The 26,380-nt window shown below is 50.8% G+C and overlaps 1 protein-coding gene across 1 annotated transcript; it reads right to left on the bottom strand.

Moving 5' to 3' along the window:
* Nucleotides 1-1,444: 1,444 nt before the first annotated feature.
* Nucleotides 1,445-25,976, bottom strand: TIE1 (tyrosine kinase with immunoglobulin like and EGF like domains 1; the record flags this gene model as incomplete). Its single annotated transcript, XM_081086074.1, has 23 exons — nt 1,445-1,922; nt 2,847-2,946; nt 3,029-3,125; nt 3,211-3,251; nt 4,388-4,458; nt 4,564-4,677; nt 5,639-5,829; nt 6,059-6,169; nt 6,346-6,556; nt 9,088-9,278; nt 9,605-9,895; nt 10,339-10,635; nt 10,830-10,967; nt 11,115-11,273; nt 12,331-12,475; nt 12,954-13,099; nt 13,864-13,992; nt 14,213-14,353; nt 14,517-14,648; nt 14,793-14,948; nt 16,276-16,386; nt 16,464-16,781; nt 25,886-25,976. 23 exons carry the CDS (start codon nt 25,974-25,976, stop codon nt 1,851-1,853), a joined length of 3,453 nt encoding a protein of 1,150 aa, XP_080942200.1. The 3' UTR covers nt 1,445-1,850.
* Nucleotides 25,977-26,380: the final 404 nt, after the last annotated feature.

Raw genomic sequence — 26,380 nt, 5'->3', positions numbered from 1 at the left:
GAGCTATGTTCTCCCCTTATTATAGCCACATGGAACTCTTTGCAGCTCCCGAACATGCACATGGCACAGGTGTTGTTTCCCCTGCCAGGATTTTTCCTCGGGTGAGCCCCTGCTGCTGCTTCATGGCCCATATTAAAATGTCACTTTCTCTGGAAAAGCTTTCCTGACTCCATCTCCATCCTGCATGTGCTACCCAGGTACCCTCCCTCTCTTATAGCAAACTCTTCTATTTTTTTGTTTGTTTACATATCTGTCTCCCCACAGGGGCATCTTTGTTTGTTTATTGTTCCCCATCAGGGACAACTTTGTAATCCCCACATCCGTGGCCTGGCAATATCCCTGCAGTGTATCTGAAATGAAATTTCACTTTAGCAAATCCCATCTCTCTCATCCTGCATAGCTTTCCATTTACTCCAGTAAATTTCTTCTTCTTAAATTCAATTCCACACGCCAGCCATTCAGGTCTTTTTGGAATAGAGATGCTGACAACCCCTACCCCACCCCATTTATCTTCCTGCACTTGTATGTATTATCTGCTGATATTGAGCACTATGTACGGGGCCCAGTGCTGTGGAAACTGTGCCTGTGTGATCTCATTTAGTGCTAACAACAGTCAGGTAGCTATTACTAACCCCATTTTTCAGAGAGGTTAAGTGACTTGACCAATGTCACACAGATAATGATATAGCAAGGACTTAGACATGGGTCTGTGTGATTCCAGAATCTGTGCTCTTAATTATAACACCATACCATGTTATGCATTCTTTGATTTCATCTGATTCACTGAAAAAAATGTGTGAAGCAAGAAAAGTGTTGTTTCCTAAGGATCAGTGAGAGGCCAGCAGCGAGAAACCAAAAGGATAGGCAAGCCTGAAGGCCACATGGCATGGAGCAGGACATGGGACTAGCTTTCAGGACAGGGAGCACCTCCCAACACACTTGGAGACCCCGAGGAAGGCATAGGAGTTCTACTATGGCTGGCTGAAAATGTCTTCCTCTTTTGGGGCCCATATGCTGGGCAGTAAGGTGGCTACCAAGCCAGGAAAGGCTGCCTAGAGACATAAAGAAAAATGGGAGCTCCAGACAGGCCAGAATCTGTCTGGTGCTGAGATGTCAGTTTGAGCTGAGGCTGGACTGCAGCTGACCCTGGCATGGACCCAGAGCAAAGAATGCTAGGTTGGCAACTACCTAGAGATACAGGGAGACATGTTGGTGATAGGGCAGGAGAGTAGCGAAGAGATCAGAAAACTGGACTTCTCATATGGCCAAGATGTAGGGGTGGTGTAGGTGTGAAATAGTTCTTCCAGAACACCTCCCATCATGGAGAAGCAATCCCAACAGGGGGACCAGGTCTACAAAAGTGTTTCTTTTCCTGGAAAGTCTAGTTTCTCTGTCTTTGGTTCAGCTTTTCCCTGGGATTGGCCAGCAGTAAAAGGAACACATTGGATGGAGCTTCTCAGAGCATTTATTTTTTTCTGATTACAAGGCCAGGAGTGGGGAGCAGCTGAATAGGGGATGTTAGCGATGCAAGGGCTGGCTTGGGTGGAGGAGTGGAAGCAGAGGGTTGAGTGTGGGGAGTAGGAGAGGAGCACATATGTGGAGCAGGTGAACTAGGAGGAAGGATGTGAAGGCAGCTGTAAGAGTAATGCAGGGGGCAGGGGAGCAACTTCAAAGGATGAGGACCCAATTCCCCTAAGCCCACCCCTTCCCTGGATCCCCTCTTGTCTTCCTTAAGTTAAAAAAAAAAAATCCTTGAGGCAGCTCAGGTCAGAGGCTACAAGGATCAGAAGTCACAGGTTGGAGAGCGGTTTGCTCTGACCAGCAGAGCCAGGTTCTGCCTGGACAGCAGCTCAGGCCTCCTCAGCTGTAGCGTCGATGCCCGCGTAAGTGAAGTTCTCGAACAGTGACATGTTCACATAAGCCTGGGGAGCAGAGCAAACTTTAGTGGGGGCCAGGGATGGGGGCCTGGAGGTCCCTGACTTCCATGTGGTTGGGGTATCTTAAAAGACACTGGCTTGTTCTGGAGACTCAAGAATCCTCCACCAGCCCAAAACAGCAGGGCAATCCACCACAGTTGGAGGCTCAGGTGAGAGGCCCTTGACACAGTTGTTCATTTTTTCATGCATTCATCCAATGAATTTTTTCTCATTTATTCATTCAATTCATTCATTCATTCATTCACTTATTAATTTATTTATAAAGCTATTTTTGACAATTGACCTATTTACATGGCTATTTTGACCATTCTTTAATTCTTAAGATACTTTACTAATTCCTATTGCTATTTAGTCATTAATTCATATGAGGAACTCTTTGCGTTTACAGAAGTATTACATTAATTGTGATATATTTCTTCATTTATATTTACTTGATAATTTATTTATTTACATGGTTATAAGATTCAGTTATTTAACTTTGTGTTTATTCATATGATTATATCATGTGAATATATCATCTATCCACTAATTCTATTCATTCATTTCCTGTACCATTCATCCATTCATCCATCCATATTCTCAGCTGACCACCCATGCATTGCACTCTGGCTCTGTGACAGGTGAGGAGAGGTGTCCTAGATGAGAAAGGGCTGATGGCGTCAGCAGAGGAGGACAGGCAAGCAGTCTGGGACCTGGGTCCTGGAGAGGGATTTGCTGCTGGGGCTAGTAGAGGCCTTGGAAAAGTTTAGAAGGACCTAATGTCCAACCTATTGAGAGTGGAAAGGGGGCCTGGTCTAGCTGTGGTGGCAACTAGTGGTGAGGATGGGCACCCAGAGGCTGATGCTGCTCCTATGCAAGGGCAGTCTTGTGAGCCTGGTGAGCACTAGCCTCATCACCCCGCCTCCTCACCTTCCTGGCTTCCAGCATTCGGCCCAGCTGCAGCGCAATCTGGGCAAAGGGGGGTCGCTCGTTTGGGCGGTCTCGCCAGCACTGACGCATCAGTTCGTACCTGCAGATGGGGCATTACTGAGATGAGGGGTTGGGCCAACTGGGGTGATGGGGTCACAAGGCTCAAGGCTGAGGCAACTCACACTTCATCATCACAGTTCCGAGGCTGCTCCATGCGGTAGCCCTGAGGCAGCTTCTCATAGAGCTCAGCACAGGTCATGCCGCAGTAGGGTGTGCCCCCTGCAGGAGGGGACAAAGCTCCCTCAGCCCAGAGCCCCAGAAGGGTAAGGTGGGGCACCCTGGGGGATGGGGGGATGGGACTCACCAAGGCTCACGATCTCCCAGAGGAGGACCCCAAAGGACCAGCTGAAATGAGGAGGATGCACTTAGTTAGTTACCTTTAGGCCCTGGGGCCAGCATTTTAGTGTCTACCGACCCCAGGTTTGTAGCCCATCCCAGCCTCTGCACATGTCTATTCTGTAAGTATTGGCCGTGGCCAGTTGTGGTCTCTGCTCCATTGAAATTCCTTCTTGGTTCCACCCAGGCTCAATGTAATCATAGCTAATATTTTTATCGCACATTTACTATGGGCTGGGCACTGATCATTTAATGTTTATGTTAATACATTTAACCCTCACACCAACCCTATGACATAGGTACTGTCCTTATCCCCATTTTATAGATGGCAACACTGAGGCAATGAGAGGCTAGCTGGCTTGCCCAAGGTCACACAAAGAGTAAGTGGCAGAACTGGGATTCAGACCCTGGTAATCTGACTCCAAAGCCCTTGCTCTTAACTGGCTCTTATAGTGTAACAACCCCCGTGCACGTGAGAGACAGTTTTAGTCGGGGGAGGGAATCTAGGGGGTTTGGAAGCAGAAGAAGGAAGTAGGCAAGTGATGGTCAGAGGGGTGATCATGTGGTGGACAGGGAGCCGGGCAGGCCAGGGCTTGGGGCAAATAGGCAGAGCCATGACTGGAGGGCTGGGCAGGCTACTTTTCCCAGAGAGAGGGGCAGGAGTGTGCCAAGGTGATTGTCTGGAGATAGGAGCACAGAGAAGGAGTCTTTGGGGTCATGATCTGGTTAGGCCCTCATATGGGGATGACCTGCCCTTTAGAGAGGAAGGTAAGAAAATTCCTGAGTGGTCTCTCCCCATTGACCTGGGCATTATCCACCAGCACCCCAAACCTCTCGAAGACATCTCTCAGTCTCTTACACAAACACTGCCCTAAACTACCCTACCCCAATCCTACCCCTAAAACACCTTCTAAGACAAAATTTCCTTCCAGCTAGGTCCCCTACCTTCCCACTAAGATGCTGGGCATCACCAAGATATACCCAAGATACTCCTGCATCACACCTGTGCCACACCTGGAACACAGCCTAGGGGCAGCCAAGTCATGCCTTGGACTACCTGAGACATGTATGAAATGTGTCCAGGTTATGCCTGTGTGCAACCTTGGGAGACCAAGCCCTCCTACCCCTTCCTGCCCCACACTCACACATCACTCTTGGTGGTATAGACGCTGTAGTTCAGGGACTCAATGGCCATCCAGCGCACAGGGAGCCGCCCCTGGGAGAGAGTGGGTTGGAGGGGTTGGGCGAGGAGGAAGGGCCTGTTTAGAGGGCTCTGGGGAGCAGGACCAGGCATGGAACCTGAGGGAGGACTGAGACTTACCATTGTCTTCTTCACATAGACCTCCTCTCCACGAGAAAGGCCGAAGTCGGCAATCTTGGAGGCCAGGTTCTCTCCGACCAGCACATTTCGGGCAGCCAGGTCCCTGTGGATGAACTGGAGGCACAGTGAGAAATCAGGGAAGACTAGGAAAGAGTGATCCTAGGACTCCTGGGCCAGTGAAGGGTCCTAACCCATAGCCAGTTTTCATGGCCACCCTCAGAGCCTTTAGCAGCCCTTACCCTTCTTCCCACCCACCCAGGTCTTCTCCTGGAACATCAACTCCTGCCTGAGAAAAATCACGGTGCTCCTTGCTGTCATCCCTTCCTTTCTGTGATATGTCTATGGCCAAGCTCAGGTGTATCCCTCTTCCTGGGGCCATGGTGGGTATTTCCCCCCTTTGCATGGTTCTACCTTTCTCTCCCTTAATTGATGAGGGTGGGGAAAGCCCTTCTCTTCCCAAATTGATCCTTTCTCTTGAGTTCCAAGTCTCCACTCAACTCTCCACCTTCCTCAGAGATCTCTTTTCATCAACTCCTCCCTCTGTGCTGTGTCCCTCTGCTTTCAAAGATACTCAAAACTTTCCTACGTTTAAAATGCCTTCTCTCGTCTCATGTTCCCTACTACTGCTGTTCCTCTCTCCTTCAATTCAAGTAGGGTATCCTTGGGTTTGTGTTACAGCCTCCACTCTCTGCTCCTCCTTTACCTTCTCCTGATGGGTCTCCATCCCTCCCCTACTATTAGCATCACCACCTAATGGTGACAGTTTCCAGATTGTTGTCTCCAGCCCAGGCCTCTCTCCTGAGGTCTAGGCTGGTATCTACAACTGCTAACTCAACACCTCCATCAAGATGTTCCTCAAATGCTTCAAAAGCAATACCTCCTCCAGACCTGCTTCTCGTCCTGTCCTCTCACCCATTCCCCAGGCCAGCACTTGGGGTCATTTCCTTTTCTCAATTCCTCAATCCCAGATCCAACCAGAGCCTGCTTATTTTATCTCCTGAGGTCGGCCCATTGGCCCCCCTCCTCCCTCTAACACACCTTCCCTCCCTGCACTCTCACTCACACACACACACACCTGCTTCTCACTCAGGTACTGCATGCCATTGGCAGCATCACTGGCAAAACGTAGCAGCTGCCGGGAGCTGAGGGTGGAGGCTGTTCCATGTTCTCGGGCAAAAACTGGGTCTGTTTCCAGGACCCGGCTTTTCCGCAGAAAATCTAGCAAGTTTCCATAGGGGGCATATTCGATAGCAATATACAGGTAACCTGGGGGGTGGGGAGATACATGGTAGGAATTTATATACAGTTTATACAATTTATATACAAGCTGGTGGCCGCAAGTACCAACCATAGTAGACAGGGAGCATAAGGCATGGAGGAGAATGAATAGTGATGGTTAGGTAACCTAAGCTTCCAGCAAGGTACTGATGTGGAGGAGGTGATGGCTGATCATGGGGGTTTCGAAAAAGGGGTAGGTGATAAGATGGGGGCTCACCTCGGTTCTCACAGGCTCCTAAGAGGTTGATGATATTGGGGTGATGCCCCAATTTGCACAGAACTTCCAGTTCTCCCGCAAAGTCACGATGGTCATTTTCAGAGGCGTATTCTGTGTAAAGAATCCAGTATCACTTTTGCCAGAAATAATTCTGGACAAAAGGACATGAGCTGGTAAGGGCTGAGGTCAGTTACTGGAGGGAGCAAGATGGGGCCTGGGGTCTGTAGGACAAAGGAGAGGGTCAGGAGTGGGGTGAAGGGGGGGGTCAAAGATCACTCCCAGCAGACCTTTCAGCATCTTGATCGCTGCGTTCATCTTGAGCCCGTCCTTCTTGATCATGGCCCGGATGACCTGGCCAAAGTTCCCCTCCCCGATGAGGTCCTCAAAGGTGATGTCCTCCCACTCCAGCACCGGGTAACTCAGCGGCTCAGGCTGTGGTTTTGGTCGCCGGGTCAGCGTCAACGTGCCTGAGCTGAACTGCAGGATGGTCTCCTCACCCTTCATAGGATGGGACAAGTGGGCAGACAGTCCATGCAAGAGACATGTGGTCAGCAAGAGGCACCAATAGACAAAGAGTGGCTAGATAATGGAGACCCAGACAGAGGGCATCTGGTGGCCAGCTAGGGACACACACACAGCAGAGAACATACTGAGGCAGAACCATAGGAGATGGAGCCATGGGTGGGCCGTTGGGTGGACAGATGTCCACTGAGAAAGACTGTAGCCTGGGGGTCAAGTGTGTGGGGCACTGAAAGAACAAGGAATAGGTAAAGTCACTAGAGGCCACAATCTAAGTCAATGGGAGGATGATATATCTAACATTTGAAATAGAAAGGAACTGGAATGAGTTGTGATGGGAAGCAGTGAGCTGATCCCACAACCAGGCCTTTTTGTCACCAAGGATGCTCTGGAGAGGACTTCAGCCTAGGGCAGTGGCTAGGGATCTTTCTTTCTTTCTTTCTTTCTTTCTTTCTTTCTTTCTTATTTAATTATTTTTTTACATTGATTCTTAGAGAGAGAGAGAAATATTAATGTGAGAGTGAAACATCGATCATCTGCCTCCTGCATGCCCTCTACTGGGGACAGAGCCCACAACCCCAGCATGTACCCTGACTGAGAATCAAACCAGCAAGCCTTTGGTGCCCCCCAACTAACTGAGCCACACTGGCCAGGGCTAGGTTTCATTTATTGAGCACATTCCTAGCTCTAAGCCAGTGGAGGAGCTTTCTTCTCCATAGCAGTAGAAGCCGAGTTATCACCATCCACCCACTTGGCATTCGCCCATAGCTCTAAAACTACCCTGGGGCCTAAAGATAGAAAGACCATAACAAAGAGGAATGTTTGTCATTGCCCCCAACTGAGTAGGAGCTGGACCACCTGGGCAAGGCTGACAGCAGAATAAGGAAACCGTAGAACAGGACAAGGTTAGCTGCCAATATGAGAACTGGAAGAGGTGCTAAGAGAGCCATGATGGGGGGCTCCCAGCTTGATGGGGAAGGGGAGGGGGGGACATGGGTCACACTGATTTGCATGAGACACGGACAGCTGAAGGCACACACCAGCACATGCACGTTCTAGCAGTGGTACTGTATGCAGGTGTATCCATGCAGAGGTCCACATGGACATGTGCACATGGAGGAGCACAAGCAGAGGGGCAGAGGCATACACACATGGGAATATACACGTGCATGCACACATGGCACCCACTCATGGCACCCACCCACACAGGCACAGGTAGCAGGGGTATATCTTGGTATATGTTAGCATAACACATGTTAAAAGCTGCTTTCCTACCTCCTTTCCCCAACATTTGTACCCATTACCCTCCCCACCATAGCAGTGGCAGCTTTTGGTACACACTGACCGAAGGGGAAGGGCCCAAGCAGCCTGAACAAAGAAGCCAATTGAATCTCTGAAAGGGGTTTTTAAAGCATGGCAGAGACAATAGCTCTGGACACTAGGCTTTCTATCACAAGGATTGGCCCTTGAGAGAGAAGAGGGTCTTTTTTTGAAATGCCAGAGCTTGGTTGTAAATATCAAGAGCCCAGGCGTGGAGGGAAAAGGGCAGAGTTCAGGCCATAAGTTGCAACAGTGGCAAAGATCTCAGAGGAGACAAGACCAAAGAGAGGGAGAGAGGTGGGAGGAGGTGAGAAATGGAGGTGACAAGAGGAGCGGACGCGGTCCTGGAAGATGAGCCAGCCCCCTGCCCTCACTCCTAAGGACTACAGGACAGAAAACTCAGGCAGGTGTGCAGGGAAGCCAGGAAGAGTGGAGGTTTGTGTTTCCTTTCTCAAGGAGCAATGGGTGAGGCTGCAGGCCCAGCACGAGGCTATGGTGGTAGAAACAGCTGTGTAAAGGGCAGTAACAATGGGTTTGAGGGTCGTAGGATATGCTGTCCTCTGCAGGGTACAGGGAAGCACCCAGAGTCCTTAAGTCTCCCCATGGAAGCCCTGGGATTGGAAGGATGGAGGATGGGATGAGTAGTTCGCAGAATGAGTAGTCTGTTGGCAGGAGGCCAGAGAAGGGCTGAGACCATCAGCCACAGCTGTATGCAGATGGAAGCCGGCTCCCAAGTTGGGGAGGGCTTGTCAGGACAGAGGCCAGCATGAAGTTCGGGTGCCCCTCCACAATATCACCATGCTACGTAGGCTTAGATCACCCCCATGGAGAAGGGGGCGACTCCTGAAATGATCATAGTGAAATATAGACATGACCAAGTTATTTTGAATGAGGAATATGAAATGTTTCACCACTAATAGCAATGGGCTCATAAGCTGAGTTCAGTTTTAGAGAAATAAATGGGTATTTTATGCCCTTAGGTGTCATTAGGTGTAGTTTTATACCTGCAACAAATTCTCTCCCTCTCTCTCTCTCTCTCTCTCTCTCTCTCTCTCTCTCTCTCTCTCACACACACACACACACACAAACACATGCTTGGGTGTACAAGTACTTGTCTGTACATAGGTAGAAACATATACACATAGGGTCTGCATGCATGTGCCCAAGGCTGGGACAGGTAAGTGACTGACCGATCCTGACTGGTAGGTGAAGGTGCGTCTGCGGTGCAGGCAGCTTCTGCGGATGCACACCAGGGTTAAGAGGGCAGCCAGGATGGTGAGGCATGTGGCAGACATGGAGCCCACCACAGCCAGGATCAGCTGTTGATCTAGGCCCTCTTGTGCTGCCCGGACCTCTTGGACTGGGCCCTCGCTCTGCAGCCCTGGACATAATAAGATGGGCAGATCATGGGGACCCCTGGGTCAGGAAACCCAGAGGCCACCATGGGGTCACACGGAGGGAGAGGTCAGAGATCCCAGTACCAGGGAGGGATCAGGGATGTCAGGCCTAGGGCCCATGGGTGACTGGGGTGACATGATTTTCCCAGCACTAGGACAGAAGGTCATAAGGAGGGAAGAGCCAGGGCTTGTGTCACTTGTTGGGAAGTTGCCTGGGATGCCCTAGCTCCAAGGCAGAGGATCATGTGGAGGGAGGGATTGCTGAGTCTGACCCCAGGGCCGGAAGTCCCCATGGACCCGGCTCTCTCACCGTTGCCCAGGGTAGACTCTTCTACCATCTTGCTCCAGTCACCAGGACCCTGGACACTGGCCCGCACACGAAAGAGGTAGCGTGTGCTGGCATTGAGGCCACGGACGATGGTGTTTGTCTCCTCGGGCCTGTCCACATCCATCCACAGTGGGTCTCCTGAGCCTCCAGCCACCTGCACCTCCACAATGTACTTGGATATAGGCCCAGCCGGAGCCTCTGGGCGCTGCCACGTGAGCTGGATCTCAGAGTCCGAAAGGGCCCGAGCATGGAGGTGTCGGGGCGCTGGGGGTCCTGAAGAGATGAGGATGGAAAGGCAGGTCTCAGACAGGACCAAGTTATGGAGCTGTGGGTCAGCTAGGTCATCCGCTCTAGTGGTGTCCCCTCTGAGGACCCCAGAATGGGAGCTACCCTGCCAACCTCCTCCTTCCATCTTGGGCTGACTTCCTCTCCCTATGGTCTCCTTCACCCTTGAGCTTCTGCTTCCCCTTATTCTCCTTAAATCCCAGGAGTTCTAGGTCCTCCTCATGTCCCCCTTGCCCTGTGTTGCCCCTGTCCCATGTCCTCCCCATGTCCATGTATGCTTGATGTTGTAGGTCCTCCTGTGCCCATGTTTTCCATGTGCCCTGGGTTTTCTCCACATCCATCCAGCGTCCTGTAACCTCCCATGTCCTTCTGGGTCTCATGTGTCCCTGTCCTCTCCTCACTCTGAGCCCTTCTCCCCTTCTCAAGCATACCGCTGAGGGGCAGAAGCACGCGTGCCGGGGGCGAGGCAGGGCCCAGGAGGGTGCAGTGGTAGAGCCGCACATCCAGCTGGTAGTGGGTGCCAGGCGTGAGTCCCGTCAGGAGAGTGGTGCGGGCCTGGGGGGACGAGACGTTCTCCCGCCGCTCCTGTCCCCGGGCCCCGTCCCACAGGCGCAGCAGGAAACCATCGCCCACCAGTGGCCCAGGCACCGAGGGTAAGGACCAGCTCACTCGCAACCGGTCAGGGCCCTCCACATGCCAGCCCTCCAGCCATGGCTGCAACGAGGGCTCTGGGGCCAGAGGTCAAGGGTCAGAACCGTCCAGTGAGTCCTTGGGGCTGGACAGTGCAGTGATCCTCAGGGGGCAAGGTGGGACCACCTCAAATGGGAAAGGCAGGGGCCCGGGGGGTGATAAGATTGACAACCCTGAGTGCACGGGATAGTAATCCCTATGGGACAGGAAAGAATGACTCTTGGCTTCTCACCAGGACAGTCTGTGGTCATGAGGGTGGGAGGCCCCCAGGCCCCCTCCCCGCCTTCCCCTGGTCGGCTCAGCTGCACACGGACATTGTATCCTGTCTTCGGCCTCAGGTTCATTAAGGTCACATTCTCACTGGGGTCCACTGAGGGTGGGGTGCAACAGCATACATCATTCGGTCTTTTCCAGAAGCCACCATTCTCCCTTCAGCCCTTTCTTCCCCTTACACCACTCTGCCTGCCCTCATTCTTACCCAATACCGCTGTCCCACCCCAGCTCTCTCCCCACTCACCCACAATGGAGGACCAGGCCCTGGTGCTGTCCTGGGGCCGGTAGTGCAGGCGGACAGAGGTAATGGGTCCGTCCCCAGAGTAGGAGACCAGCGGGGACACCACAAGCTGGCGGCTCTGCTTGGCCAGGAGCCCAGGAGCAGTCACAGGCACCGGGGGTACTGCCAGGAGACTCAGGGTAAGGCATGGCCCAGAAAGCCCACCCAGTCCTCAGAAACATGAGAGGACTCTGGCCTACAGAGACACCGTGGGTCTCGGTTTGGATCTGGACTGGGGAGGCCAACTTCAACAGATGACCAGAGTGGCCAGGGCCCAAGGACGACAGAGTTCTGCCCCCCTGGGCAGCATGGGCACAAGGATCTAGCACTATGATACATGTTTAAGTGCATCATCTAATTTACTCTTCATAGCAACCCTGTCAAGTGAGCGCTGATATCTTCACTTTACAGAGAGAAACAAGCTATGAGGGGCTAAGTAACCTGCTTAAGGCGATGAAGCTAGGAATTTGTAGAGTGAGGATTAGAACCTAAATTGTCTGAGTACAAAGCCTGGGGGAAGTGAGAAGAGAGAGGCTGGAGGTGGAGCCCTAGGGCCGTGCTAATATTTCCTGGTGGTGGGGAGCTGCAGAGTGGTGGAAGGGGCATGGTGAGCAAGTGGGAAGAGTGAGAGGGGGAACTGAGAAGTCTGGGGCTTACGTGGGGAGGAGGGAGTGCGGGGACCAGAGGGAAGGAAGAACCAAGAGGCGGCAGGGGGTGTGAGTGGCCAAGGCTTATGGTGCTGGAGAAGGTGAAGGGACACCTGGACCAGGTGGGCATGCTCTGTTCTGAGCAGTCCTGGGCACTGGCAGCTCCCTCCTCATTTCACCTCTGGGTCACCCTCTCCTGACACGAGTGCCCTATGGTGTGGGTCAGAGGGCGAAGTAGCATCCCAGAGGCAGAGAGGTAAAGGCCATGTGTCTGTGGGAGGTGGAGAGGACAAGCATGGCCAGGCAGGAAGCTGGGTGAGGCCAGGGGGTGTCCCATTTTGGGGGCACAGGATGTCTTTTCCAGATGGGACTGAGCAATACTCCCACTCTGGTACTGTCCAGCCTAGATCTCTGGTTGACCATATGCCCTCTTCTTTGCCTGGGCTGTGACCTGAGATGCCCTTGCCCTTTCTGCTACGATGCCCAGTCTGAGCAGCACCAGCTAGTGTCCACCCTCCATGGACATCACTGACCTTTGACATTGACCTTGAAGCGCCGGCTGTCTTGACCACCAGACGTGGACACGCGGCATTCCCAGAGTCCACTGTCCCCAAGAGCCAAACTCGGCACCTCAAACTCAGCTGTAGTCCTATCTGGCTCCACAATGGCCTTGGTAGACTGAGAGAGACAGGGGAAGGGGGCAAACCAAAGACAATGTATATCCATGTGGCAGGTACACATCTGTCTAGACCAGTGGTTCTCAACCTGTGGGTCGCGACCCCTTTGGCGGTCGAACGACCCTTTCACAGGGGTCGCCTAAATACATCCTGCATATCAGATATTTACATTACGATCCATAACAGTAGCAAAATTACAGTTATGAAGTAGCAACGAAAATAATTTTATGGTTGGGGGTCACCACAACATAAGGAACTGTATTGAAGGGTCGCGGCATTAGGAAGGTTGAGAACCACTGGTCTAGACTGATGAGGGGACAGAGGTCAGGAGGCAGCCCCTCAACAATCAGTTAGACCCCATTTAAACCTTCCTCAGGCCAGTGGGTAGAGCTGGCAGAAAGCCTTAAGGGGTCAGAGGTCTGAGGGACCAACTGTAAGGCTGGCGGTCAGGGGCCTTGGGTTGGGATGCGGGGGCTGACCAGGAGGACGGTGCCGTCTGGCTTGCGGAGCTCCATGTTGCCTGGTACTGGGAAGGGGTTTCCAGCAGCTGCACAGTTGATACGGGGCATCGTCCCAAAGTTGAACTCCAGTTCTGAGGCCACATCTAGGATCTGGGGGATCCGGTCTGGGGAGAGGAAGGACACTTATCCTGGAGCCATCACAGGGGCAGACACATGACCGCCAAAGTGCCCTTCATCTTGTGTCATGCATCTCAGTGGAGGCACTGCCGTCTGCCCAGTCACTCACTCAAGCCTGAAAGCCAGCAAAGTCCCGTGTGAGTCCTCTAAGGCTCTCTGATCAGCCGCAGAGTCTATCTCTTGCACCCCCACCTCCTAAGAGCCTTTCATACCGAAACCAGGGCGGCCTTCACAGCCTCAGCCTCATGACTAGAACACGAGCCCTGCACAATCATTTGGGGTCTCCCGGAAGCTGGGGTCCTTTCTTAAACACAAATCTGACTACCCTGTGCCTCTTCAACAATTCCTTCCTGTCCCCATCATATTAAGTGCAAACTATTGCCTGCCATTCAAAGTCCCCAAGATGTGACCTCTTCTGACCTCTCCCCAGCCTCCCCTTACTCCACTCTCCTGGTCCCCAAGCTTTTGTCCATGCTCTCTGCCCAGCCGTCTCTCTTTTGTCCTTCATATTCCATCTCAGATCTCACCTTTTCCAAGAAGCCCTCTCTGACCACCTCAGAGTGTTTAGCGCCTCTCTGGGCTACCACTCACTCTGGCTTCTGCTCATCTCTATACGGATGGTACAGATTGGGCGGTGAGAACTGCTCCCAGACCATGAGCTCCCTGAGGGCAGGACTTAGAGCATTAACAGGGAGATGTGTCTGGTGAAGGCTGGCTTATCTTGAAGGACCTGAGACCCATGTGTTCATACCTGACTTCTCACAGTGCACTCCATGCCATCCGGGGGGGCAGACACAGCCACTGAAGCGGTCACAAGTGCCGCCATTCTGACACTGGCACTGGAGGCTGCAATCCGCCCCGAAATGACCAGGGGCACAGGCTGGAAACAGAAAGGGTATGTTAGAGGGGCACGGGTCAGGGGGGCAACAAAGGCATGGCTGGGGCCTGAGTAATGACAGGCTGGGTGGAGAGGGCACTGGTCCGGTGAGCAGGGGACTGTGGAGGGCCTGGTGTGCAAGTCAAGGCCAGAGTAAAGGGTTTAGGCCAAGCTCATGCCAGTTCTCTGGGTCAGGGACTGCGGAGAGTGGGTTAGTGCATACCTTCCTGGCACTGGCTTCCTCTCCAGCCAGATCCACAAGAACAGCCGTAGGGGTCTGGGAGGCAGAAGGTGAGGCCCCGGCAGCCTGATGTACTTGGGCACTGCTCCTGGCAGCTCTGTCCAAAATGGCCCTCTCTGCAGGCTGGGAAGAGGCCATGTGGTGTAGAGGTTTCTGTAGGTCCCAGGGTCCGGGACCTACTTGGTACTCTCTCATCCTTCAAGCTCCATCCCCATGATTCAAGGGTCTTTCTTCCCCCAGCCAGGCATCCTCTCCTACCTAGGTCCTAGCTCCCGCTCCTCCTTACCCTTCTCGCAGCGGGTGCCAGTGAATCCAGGGGGGCATACACACTCGCCATCCTGGTCATGGCAAACACCTCCATGCAGACAGCCTGGGCATTCCTTGGTACAGCCTGGTCCCCAGCGCCCTGGCCCACAGCCTGGAGGAATGTGCTTTCAGCAGCTGACCCTCATGCACCTGACCACTGCTGCCGAAGGCTGGGGCAGCCCTGGGGATCCACAGGAAGTACCCACAGGGCTCCCAACCTCCCATGCCAGCCCCACCCCTGCTCCTAGCCCCTAACCTCGCACGATGAGCCGAAAGAAGGCACTGCCTAGGGGGCTGGCTTCCAGGTAGGTGGCACTGTAGATGCCGCTCATTGGTGGCTGTGCATTTGGGAGCTGCAGCAGGAACCGCCCATCCTGGGCCTCATGCCAGTCCAGGGTATAGAAGTAGGATCCTGAGGGGGCATAAGCGGGTCAGGGGCCTCAGTACCACGCGAGAGCTGGTGTCCCCTCCCTCTGCTCATCTCTGCTCAGGCCGAATCAATGTGCATCATGCACATCAAAGCACAGAAAGTGTTTGTACCCAAAAGCCAGAAAGCTGGGGAGCATCCTCTCATCATATCCACCAGCCAGTAAAGCACAGTCCTGCTCAGTCTGTCTCCTCTCACCTCCAAAAGCGTCCACTTCTCGCCAGGCCCACTGCCATCCGCCACCCTGGTCCCCACTTTCCACTGCCTCCTAAGTGGTCGGTCTCTCTGCTTCCTGTCTCCCCCTTTCCCATCTGCCCTCTACTCAGCAGCCAGTGTGTATTTTTCTGCAACAAAGCCCGCTGCAGCTCCCTGCTTAACCTCTTCAGTAGTTCTCCACTGCCCTCAGGGTAATGCCCTAGCACATCATTTTCTTCACCCTTTGGCTACTGCATAGCCCTCTGGCCCCATACCTCTCCACAGCCTGCCTGCCTCCTAACATTCCTGAATTCCTGAACATCTGGTTTCTCTTCCTGCCTTTGCTCTCCCTCCTTCTTTGTCTGGCCAATTCCCATTCCTCCTTTAGGGCACAGTTCAGGTGTTACCTACTCTGGGATTTCTCTCAGGAGCTCTCCCTCCAGGACCTGCAGACTCTAATATTAGACGATTGTGCCTGCCCCATGCCCTGCTTGGCTCTTTGCTTAGGACTGAATGGAGACTCTAGAGAGCCCGGGTCTACCTGACTATCCACATCACTTCAGAGGGCTTGGAGCTCAGGAGGCAAACCCCTTGACTTCAGGAGTCCAGGGACCCAAAAGGCAGTCCAAAGGCTGTGGGTCTGAGGGTCTCTGGGACCGCAGGGGAAAACAGCTTCCTCCATGGGATGGCTAGGTTCCCCAGGTGTGGCCAGGCCCCAGCACACATCTGGACAGATCTAGACTTTCCCTGTTCTAGGACTTGGTTACCAGTTCTCCCTCATGGGGCTGCTGCTCCCCGCCATCTGGGCTCTGTGCCTGCTAGCTCCTAGGGGAGAGCCATAGGGGAGGGCTTAACATAATGCTAATTTGGGGGTGACAGGGGAGTAGGCAGGTGACCATGATGCCACCCGTCCTCTGGGTGCTGGAGGACAGCTCGGACCTAGAGATGGATGCAGGTGCTTTCATGGACCCGGTCCAGGACATATGGGGGCCCTGGAGATTGGCCAGGGGGGTAACAGGTATATGGGAATGATGGGTAGGTAAGGGGTGGCCATGGAGGTGTTGGGGTGTCAGATCTATGGGTTTACCTGCCCGACCAGCTCAAATGCTCCCCTTACCGTTGCTCTTCCAGATCACATCTGTCTGCTTCTCCTTGAGCACACGCGCGGAAAGCACAGCCGTGTCCCCTTTGTTCACCGTGTGTGTGACTTTGTCGGGGAGCAGCTGGGCTGCGGGGTGGATGGAGGGTGCGGTCAGAGGTCAAGGGCAGCCCCGCCTCTCCCTCCTGACAGCGGGCCAGACTCACCCCCAGGGCTGTTGTGCACGTAAAGGACGCTGGTGCGTCGGGCCCCCGAGCCGCCCACGCAGGAGAAGACGCCCACCAGGTCGGAGGGCTTGGAGAAGCCGCGCAGCGTGATCCGCTGCGAGCCGTTGCGGGCCAGCTGCGGCGGGGGCCGCGGCCGCGGCGTGCGCACGATGCGGTCGTCCTTCTCCAGCAGCAAGGCCTGGCCCCAGGCATCCGAGCCCCTGCCAGCGCCGACCTCCCCAGACACACAGGTCAGGTAGAACCGGTGCGGCTCCAAGCGGCGCAGGTCGGCCAGCAGCGTCAGGTCCACCGCTGCACCTGGGAAGGGACAGCAGTCCTGGGATCTGACGGGGTCCCCAGCCTCCCTCCCTCCCCCTCTTCCCCACCTTCGGGCTCTGCACTTGAGCAGGCATTTCCGTCCCCAGCCCTTCCTGCCCCTTCCGGGTGCACTGACCCCTTTCCTTTCAGCCTCTTCATCCTAAAAGAGCAAAAACAAAAACAAAGCCCCCTCCTTTCTCCGGCCAGATGGCTTCCCTTTGCAGCCCAGCTTTGGCAAGAATGATCTAGGCCCTCTGTCCTTTTCCCTTGTATTCCCTGTCAGTCCCCCTTTCCTGACCTGCCTCTCAAACGGCTCTGCCAAGGGAGCCGCTCTCCCTGCCCCCACTGCACTCTCCCTGCCCCCCACTAGGAATGTGCAGGCTGGGAGAGCCAAGGAGGATCGAGTGCTGGCAGAAATCTAGACGTGTTTGCAGTGCTGGGATTTAAGGCCGGAAAGGCTGGGTTCTGCAGCCAGGTGGTTGTGGGGCAGAAAGGAAGAGAACTGTGGGCCCAGCAAAAAGCCAGAGACAGAGGCCAGGCCTGGGCAGGCGCCGGCCAACGTGCAGAGACACAGGTGGGCCCCGGGTCTTTGTCTTCCATAGAACTCCCGGCCTTGCTGGAGAACAGACATGGAGACACCTGTCAAATGCAGGGCGCCTTGCAGGGAAGCACAGACGATGGGTGCCTGACCCATTGCAGGGGACGAAGAGATGCCTTCTGGGAGATGGAGACCTCCCTGGAGGGTCTTAAAGCTGAGCAGGAGGACATAGAAGAGTGAGGAGAGTAGCGAGGGGAAAGGCCAGTGGTAGGAAAGGGTATTCTAGGCAGAGGGCACAGCCTGAGTAAAGACATGGAATGAAAAATATTATGGTACGGATAGGGCAATGTCCAAATTCAGTGCGGCTGGGGCATGCAATGTAAGGCAGAGAGTGGGAGAAACCAAGTAGAGCCAGAGTCCAGGCCTGACTATGTGGAGCCCAGACTCCTCAGCCCCATGACCCCATACCTTTCTGAGCCCCTCCTTCTCTGTCCCTGCCTGCTAACTGCCAAGTAATTAGTTTAAATGCCTCTTAGCTTATCCACTAATACTCTTCCTAAGTCTACCAGGGGTAAATGAAGCTAGCATTTGATGACCGCCTGCCATGTGCCAAGCATCTGATTTCCAAGGAATCCTCACACCCTTCAGTGAAGTTGCTGTCTTTCCATTTACAGAGGAGGGTGATCATTATTCTACAGGCTTCCTTGAGCAGCTCATTCTTTGTTATTATTGTTGTTGTTGTTTTTAATATATGTTTATTGATTTCAGAGAGGAAGGGAGAGGGAGAGAGAGATAGAAACATCAATGATGAGAGAGAATCACTGATAGGCTCCCTCCTGCACACCCCCCACTGGGGATTGAGCCCACAACCTGGGCATGTGTCCTTGACCAGAATCAAACCTGGGACCTTTCAGTCCGTAGGCTGACGCTCTATCCCCTGAGCCAAACTGGCTAGGGCAGTTCTCTCTTTTTTTGGCTTTAATGTCACCTCTGAGTCAATAACCCTGGGACAGCCCCTCAGCTTGGGCTTGCTTGTTCATCAGCCTTTCTCAAACCTGCGTCTTCTTCTTCATGTATATATATATATATATATATATATATATATATATATATATATATATTTAATCCTCACCTGAGGAGATTACATATATTATATATAATTGATTTGAGAAAGAGAGGAAGGGAGAGGAGAGAGAGAGAGAGAGAGAGAGAGAGAGAGAGAGAGAAACATCAATGTGAGAAACATTGATCGGTTAACTCCTGTATGTGCCCCAACTAGGGATATAACTTGAAACCTAGGTATGTGCCCTGACCAGGAATCAAACCCACAACCTTCTGGAGTCCGAGGTGACCCTCCAACTGAGCTACCCAGCCAGGGCAAACCTGCCTCTTTTCAGTGCTCCCTGACTCAGCGGAGGGCACCAGCCACCTGAGACACACACTTCGGAGTCATCTTATACTCCTACTGTCATAATAATTAATGTTTATTGGAGGTCAATTGTACGCCAGGCACTTTACTTATGTTCTCTCATTTTATCATACTAACTATCTGGGGAGGTAGGTGTTATTACCCCAATTTTATAGCCAAGGAAGGAAGACTTAGAGAAGTACTTGCCCAAGGTCATAATATTAGTAACTGGCAGAACCAGGTTGTCTGACTCTCAAGTCCACACCTTTAAGCATTATACTGTCTGCCCTAATCAGTCACAAATTCTGCAAATCCTGTCTCTTCAAAGCCTCTTGACTTTATCCCCATCTCCAAGCCCATTCTTGCTTAGCCCTCACCCTTACTCACCTTGATAGTCCCAACAGCTACACCCCTATTTTCTCAACACATCCTCCAAAAGTGATCCAGCTAAGAGCTTGTGTCTCTCTAGCCTACCGCCTTCCATGGCCCCTATTGCCCTCAGGACAAAGTGCAAGCTCTTAAGCCCCTTGCTGCTCACATGCTGCTCCTCCGGCTGTGTTCCCTTTAGGAACCTCCTCTCCCAGGTGCTTCCATGCCTCTAAGACTTGCATCTATTGCTGGCTGCCTGGAATGAAGACCGCTGGTCTCAGTTAAGTCTTTCATGATCCCCTTTTTACCTATTGCCCAAGGCAGAGAAAGCGCTATTCTGGAGCTCCTTATGCCTATGTGTTTAGCCCCCACTAGACTGTGAACCACTCAAAGACAGCCTGTGCGTTCTTTGGCCAGCACACTGAAGGAATCAGCTACCGCTTATTCAGAACCCCCTACCAAGTGCCACACATTGTGCCAATCGCTCTGTGTAAATTACTTCATTTAAACCCCATAACGGCCATAGGAGGTCAGCATCAGTTAATCACTGTGCAGCTCTGGAGGCTGCCCACCACTTAGCACAGCCCCTGGAATATTGTTGTTTCTTGATGAATTTTTGTCTAGTGAATAATCAAATGAATGCAACACAAGGCATATGATCACTCACGGAAAACTTTGTAGGCCCTGCTGTTCCCCACTGATCTCATGATCCAACACAGTTAATGGCCCTTCCTCCCCCGCCCCTCCCTTCTCATCCCCTAATTTAGCCCCAGGCTGCAGTGATTTCTAGTGCCTGATCCCATTGTCTAGGTTTTCCTGGCCTCAATCCCACTTTCTAACTGATTACAATATGGATGGACTTGTTGACAGTGATGATAGAGTTTACTGGGGTAGAATCAGGGCCTTGGGGGGCTGGGTGCATCATGGGGAAGACTTACCAACATGAGAAGCCAGGAAGACGACGGGGAGCAGCAAAGGGGGCCCCAGCCAGACCATACTCTGGAGGCTGACCGGGCCACCAGGACAAGCCGGGCCCACGGTCAGTGACTCTGGGTCTGGCTGCTAAGCCTGTGCTAGTCAGTGAGTGTTGGTGCTGAGAGGAAGAGGAAATGAGACGGCTTGGGTGGGAGGGGTGGCCCGGGGGAGGGGTGGGAAGGACTTATCCTTCTTCAGGGCCCCTCGGCCCCCCAGTGTGATCTCTATAGGCTGGGGATGGGTGTGGCCTAGAAGGCCCAGGATTGGGGTCTAGAGGTGGGGGGAGGGTGTGGTAAAGACAGACCTGGAGACTGTTCTTTGGGCCGATTTTTCCATCCCCTCTTCTCCTCTCAGTCCTTAGTCTTGCCAGCACACAGGAGGCAGGAAAGGGAGGAAGCCAGTGGCTTCCGCCTATTGAAGAGGGATGGGGGGGAGGATATTGTTCTGGGGTCTCCCCTCCCACTCAGCACACACACACACACACACACACACACACATACACACACTACAACCCAACGATTCCTCATGTGCCCCAGGACACAGTTACATGGATATCCTATAGCGCAGTTCACGTATGTAACACAAGGATCTTTGTGGGCCCATGAATGTATGTGCTCAGGGGAACCAAAGAACTCACACTAGGACAAAAAGGACCTTCGATTCTATCTTGTGTAACTCTCATTTTACAGATGGGAAACTGAGGCCTGCAGTGCTTGAGGTTATGGCAAAGCTGGGACTTGAACTTCTGACTTAGTCGCTCCTCCCTGGCATGCATTAAGCAGACCCTGAGAGTCTTGCATTTATAGTCCTCAGCTGAAGCCACTAACAGAGGCTTCAGCTCTTGGCCTGATGTCATTGGTTTTACAGCAAACCCTGCCTGTCCCTAAGTACTGGGGCCGCAGAAGTCTTCCCTGGGAGTACACTCACTCTTGAGGGCTGACAACAGCCTGGGGCAGTCCAGCCCCTTGGCAAATCCCCATGGATCTTGCCTTTGCTGTGCCCCCTCATCTCTCACTGCCCTGACACCACTGCTTCACCTGGCACCACCACTGGCAATTTCTAGGACAGACCATGACCTGCGGGTGTGGAATGCCTGCAGGGTGTGTGTGTGTGTGTGTGTGTGTGTGTGTGTGTGTGTGTGTGTGTGTTATCAGGTGTCTGGGGCTTGCTGGTGAGATTTTTGGCCCCTCTGGCCTGGAATGGATGGCTGGGGCAGGGGTGAGACCTAGTTCCAGCTTAGGTGTCTTGGGTTTGGAAGTCCAAACCCTTGCTCTGGTGCTGGAACATCTTCCCAGAGTCTGTTCCTGGGTGAAAACTGGACTTTCATTTGCACCTGTCAGGTTCCAAATCACTGTCCTGGAAAAGCTGAGTCCCTACAGGGGGTTGAGCTGGCTTAGTCCTGGGGCTCTTCTGAAAATCCCGAAAGGACCCAGGAGAAGCTTTGACTCCTGGTGTAGCAGGAAAAAGGACCAGAGAAGACCCCTACTCTGTAGGTCTACAGACACCCCATTCCTGGGTCTGTGGGGAATAGGGACGGGAAGTGTGGTTGATGCCTTAGACTTTAGCTCATCTTGGTGCCAAGATCTTTGAAGTTGGCATGAGAAGAGAGCAGGGAAATGCTGGGGCAGTTTTTCTGGCAGGGTTGTAGGTGGAGTACACTTTTGTGGAACTTTCCCCTTGGTTCTGGTGGGCCTGATGTTATTTTTTAAAAGTAAAGAGAGCACTTGGGCAACATCTCTTCTTGAAAATGACAGATCCTTCAGCCCTGGTGGGTAGCTCAGTTGACTAGAGCATCATCCCAATAACCAAGGTGGGTTGTTGTGTATACATCCACTATTGCAATGGGAATACTTAAACCATAATGCACTCAACAAAGGAGCACCTCAATATATAAGCAAATCTTTTTTTCTAATTATTTTTTTATTTTTTTTTGTATTAAACTTTTTAAATTTTTTTTAAATTTTTTTTATTGCTTAAAATATTACAAAGAGTATTACATATGTCTCCTCCCCCCCCCTCCCGCCCCCCCCCCCCCCGCCCTTGACAATCCCCTGGGCTCCCCTACCCCCCAGTGTCTTATGTCTATTGGTTATGCTTATATAAGCAAATCTTGATGGACATAAAGGGAGAAAGCAACAGTAATACCATCATAATAGGGGATTTTAACACCCCATTGACATCCATGGCTAGATCTTCTAGACAGAAAATCAACAAGGAAAGAGCGGCCTCCATGACACACTAGATCAGGTGGACTTAATTGATATCTTCAGAGCATTTCACCCCAAAGCATCAGAATATACATTCTTTCAGTGCACATGGAAAATTTTCTAGGCTAGACAACATGTTAGGACACAAAACAAGTCTCAGTAAATTTAAGAAGATTGAAATTATATCAAGCATCTTCTCTGACCATAATGGTATGAAACTAAAATCAATCACAAGAAAAAAACCTGAAAAACACACAAAGACATAGAAGCTAAATGACATGTTGCTAAACAATAAATAGAATAACAATGAGATTAAGGAAGAAATCAAAAGCTACCTTGAAACAAATGAAAATGAGAACACAACCACCCCCAAATCTCTGGGATACAGTGAAAGCCGTCCTATGAGGGAAATTTATAACATTACTGGCCTACCTCAAGAAACAAGAAAAATCTCAAATAAACAATCTAACTTTACACTTAAAGGAACTAGAAAAAGCACAACAAAGCCCCAAATTAGTAGGAGAAAGGAAATAATAAAAGATTAGAGTAGAAATAAATGAAATAGAGTCTAAAAAAAACCCACAGTACAAAACATCACTAAAACCAAGAGCTGGTTCTTTGAAAAGATAAACAAGATTGACAAACCTTTAATCACATTCATCAAGAAAAAAAGGAGGATGACCCAAATAAATAAAATCAGAAATGAAAAAGGAGAAGTAAAAACTGACTCCACAGATACACAAGAAATTGTAAGAAAATATTATGAACAACTACATGCCAACAAATTGGACATATCTCACCAATGTAGGTTTGTTGTTGTTTGTCTGTTTGTTCTTTAGCACTTCCTTACTTCCTGGCACTAACAAGATACTCCAGGCTCATCTTGTATCCTTCCTGTTCAATTCTAGAATCAGCTGTCTCTGTAAGAAGCTCTGGTTTCTTTTGAAAATGACATTAGAACCCAAAAGTAGAGTGCCAGGTCTGCTCATTGACACTGGAGTGTCATTGCTTATAGGCCTTCTTAGCTCACAGAGCAAGGAAATATATATGTTTATACCAATGTGTGAACATACACATATCTATAAATATTTTTTATTTAGCAATTTACATTAAGCTAAGCATGAGTTCATAAGGATGCCTCCAACTCTAATTCATTACCACATGGGTCAGGGGCAATGTTTTTTGTTGTTGTTGTTGCTGTTGTTAATCCTCACCCCCAAAATATATTTTTTTCCCATTTATTTTTAGAAAGAGTGGAAGGGAGGAGGAGAGACACAAAGAAAGAACATTGATATTGATTGGTTGCCTCCTGCACGTGTCCCTTGCTTCCCACACGTGTCCCTACCAAGTCTACAACCGAGGTACGAGCCCTTGATCAGAATCAAACCCAAGACCCCTCATTCCACAGGCCAATGCTCTATCCACTGAGCCAAAGCATCTAGGGCAGGGGCAGTGTTTTGTTTTATTTTATCTCAGAACCATCCTTTCCCCACCAAAAACAATATCCATTCCTATTGTTTGTTTGTTTTTAAAGCATATTTTCAGAAATGAATCACATCTAATCATGAGAACTTATTCATAATTAGACCAAATGTGCTTCTTGAAAATAAAAAAGGTTACTTTTTTAATGCCAAAAGTAAATGGAAAAAAGGTTAACACATGATTATCAGTGAATTCACCTCAAGGATCAGATTTATAAAAAGGCTACCTGAAAGAGAAGAGTTTTCTTCTGGTCAGAACAGCCAGGAAAACTCTGAAATAGATTAACGAAGCCCTATCAGAAAGCAAAATATGGCAGATTGTATTTTTCCAAATTGGCCACAACAGTCTGTTCTGTGCCACATGTTTTTCTTACAATGTGACCTTGACATTTGTCCCACTGAGAGGATTTGGATGGCACTGACTCGTCATCAGATGAATGCAGAGGATGTGATGCTGCGTGGGTCAGAAAGGTGAGGCGGCTTCTAGTTTGTTCTTGGAAGCACTTGCAATGGAACTCTGAGCTGCCATGTACACAGTCCAACTTCGCTGAAGCCACCGTGCTGAGAGGAAGTCCAAACTCGCTCATACAGAGAGACCACAGTGAGAAATATTGAAGCTACGTGAGGAAAAAGAGAATCTCCCCACCAAGGGTTTCCTGAATTCCTGACTTGTGGAGACTGTGAGATGTAATAAAACAATTGTCTTAAATGACTAAGCTTTGGGTGATTTATTTCACACCAATATTTGCTGGAACATAAAACATGTTATATGTAAAGTCTCAATAATTAAATAATGTGGTGCTGGCATTGAAATAGACCAATGGAAGAGAAAAACCAGAAATGGACCCAAATGCACATAGGAATTTAGCATACATAAAACGTTGCATTTCAAATCAGCAGGAAAAGTTGGTCTTTTTAATAAATGATGTTGTAATAACTGGTACCTGTCTGTAAAAAATAAAGTTGGATCTATATTTTACATCATGTATATTAAGATAAACTCCAAATGGGTCTAAGATTAAACCAAAAAATCAAACCCACAAAAAAACTAGAAGAAAACCCGTGAATTACCTTATAACTTCGGAGTGGGTACCCTGTCTAACTAAGCCTCAAAATCCACAGACCTTAGAAGAAAAGATTAATCCCACTTCTAGGAATATATCCCAAGAAACTAAAAACACCAATCGAAAGGATATATGCACCCCTATGTTCATAGTGGCACAATTCACCATAGCTAAGATTTGGAAACAGCCTAAGTGCCCATCAGCAGATGAGTGGATTAAAAAACTGTGAAATACTATTCTACACAATGGAATACTATGCTTCGGTAAAAAAGAAGAAATTATTACCATTTGCAACAGCATGGATGGAACTGGAGAGCATTATGCTAAGTGAAATAAGCCAGTCAGAGAAAGATAAATATCACATGATCTCACTCATTTATGGAATATAATGAACAACATAACACTGATGAACAAAAACAGATCCAGAGACAGAGAAGCATCGATCAGACAGTCTAACCTCAGAGGGAAGGTAGGGGAGGCTGGGGGTAATGGGGAGAGATCAACCAAAGGACTTGTATGCATGCATATAGGCCTAAACAGTGGACACAGACAACAGGGGGGTGAGGGGGCAATGGAGGGATAAGGGCACATATGTAATACCTTAATCAATAAAGAAATTAAAAAAAGAAAAGATTAATGAAATTTATGGCATATATAAAAAGCCCTAAAAGGCAAATAAGAGACAAATGTCAAAAATATTTATAACTCATATGATAGATTAGAGGCCTGGTGCATGAAAATTCATGCACTGGAGTGGGGGTCCCTCAGCCTGGCCTGCCCCCTCTCACAGTCCGGGAGCCCTCAGGGGCAGGAGGCAACCCAGCAATCAGGGGAAGGCGACGCCCCATCACACCTCTGCTGCTGCCACTACAGGTAGCGCAAGCCTTGGCCGGCCCTGGTTACCTGAGCCTTGGGCGGCCCTGGGCGGCTGGGCAGCCGACATCTGAGGCTTGCCTGTGCCTTGGGCCAGCCCTGGGCAAATGGGGGGAAGAGGGGACTGGGCGACTCCGGAGGCAGGCACACGGAGCGGCCAGGCCAGGCGAGCCCGGCCTTGCCACCCACCTGCCGCCCCGGCGGGGCTGAAGGGACTGGGTGCCACCATCTTGTGGCAGTAGGCGCCACCATCATTGAGGGTATGGCAGTCAACTAGCATATTCCCTCCTTATTGGCTGTGGGCGCTGCCATCATTGAGGGTGGGGTAGTCAATTAGCATATTCCCCCTTTATTAGATAGGATTAGGAATCAATAAAAACATAAAATCCAATGGGCAAAGATTATGGAAAAGATAACATGTTAGCACATAGTCTTGCAGAAATGGTGGTGGAATTGAGACCCAATTGGGTGAAATTGTTATGCAAATTATTCACACACACACACACACACACACACACACTCGCACACACACACACACTCGCACACACACACACACACACACTCGCACACTGGCGAAATTTAAGGCTGGGTTGACTTAGAGGAAGACAGTTAAGCTCTCCAAGTTGCCCCTCAAAATTGACATCAAGGCCACCTGAAAAGAAGTGTCAGATGGGTCTTCTTCTA

The sequence above is a fragment of the Myotis nattereri genome (assembly GCF_964212035.1).
Source record: "Myotis nattereri genome assembly, chromosome: 3".
NCBI lineage: Eukaryota > Metazoa > Chordata > Mammalia > Chiroptera > Vespertilionidae > Myotis > Myotis nattereri.
This window is presented reverse-complemented; position numbering and strand designations above follow the sequence as displayed.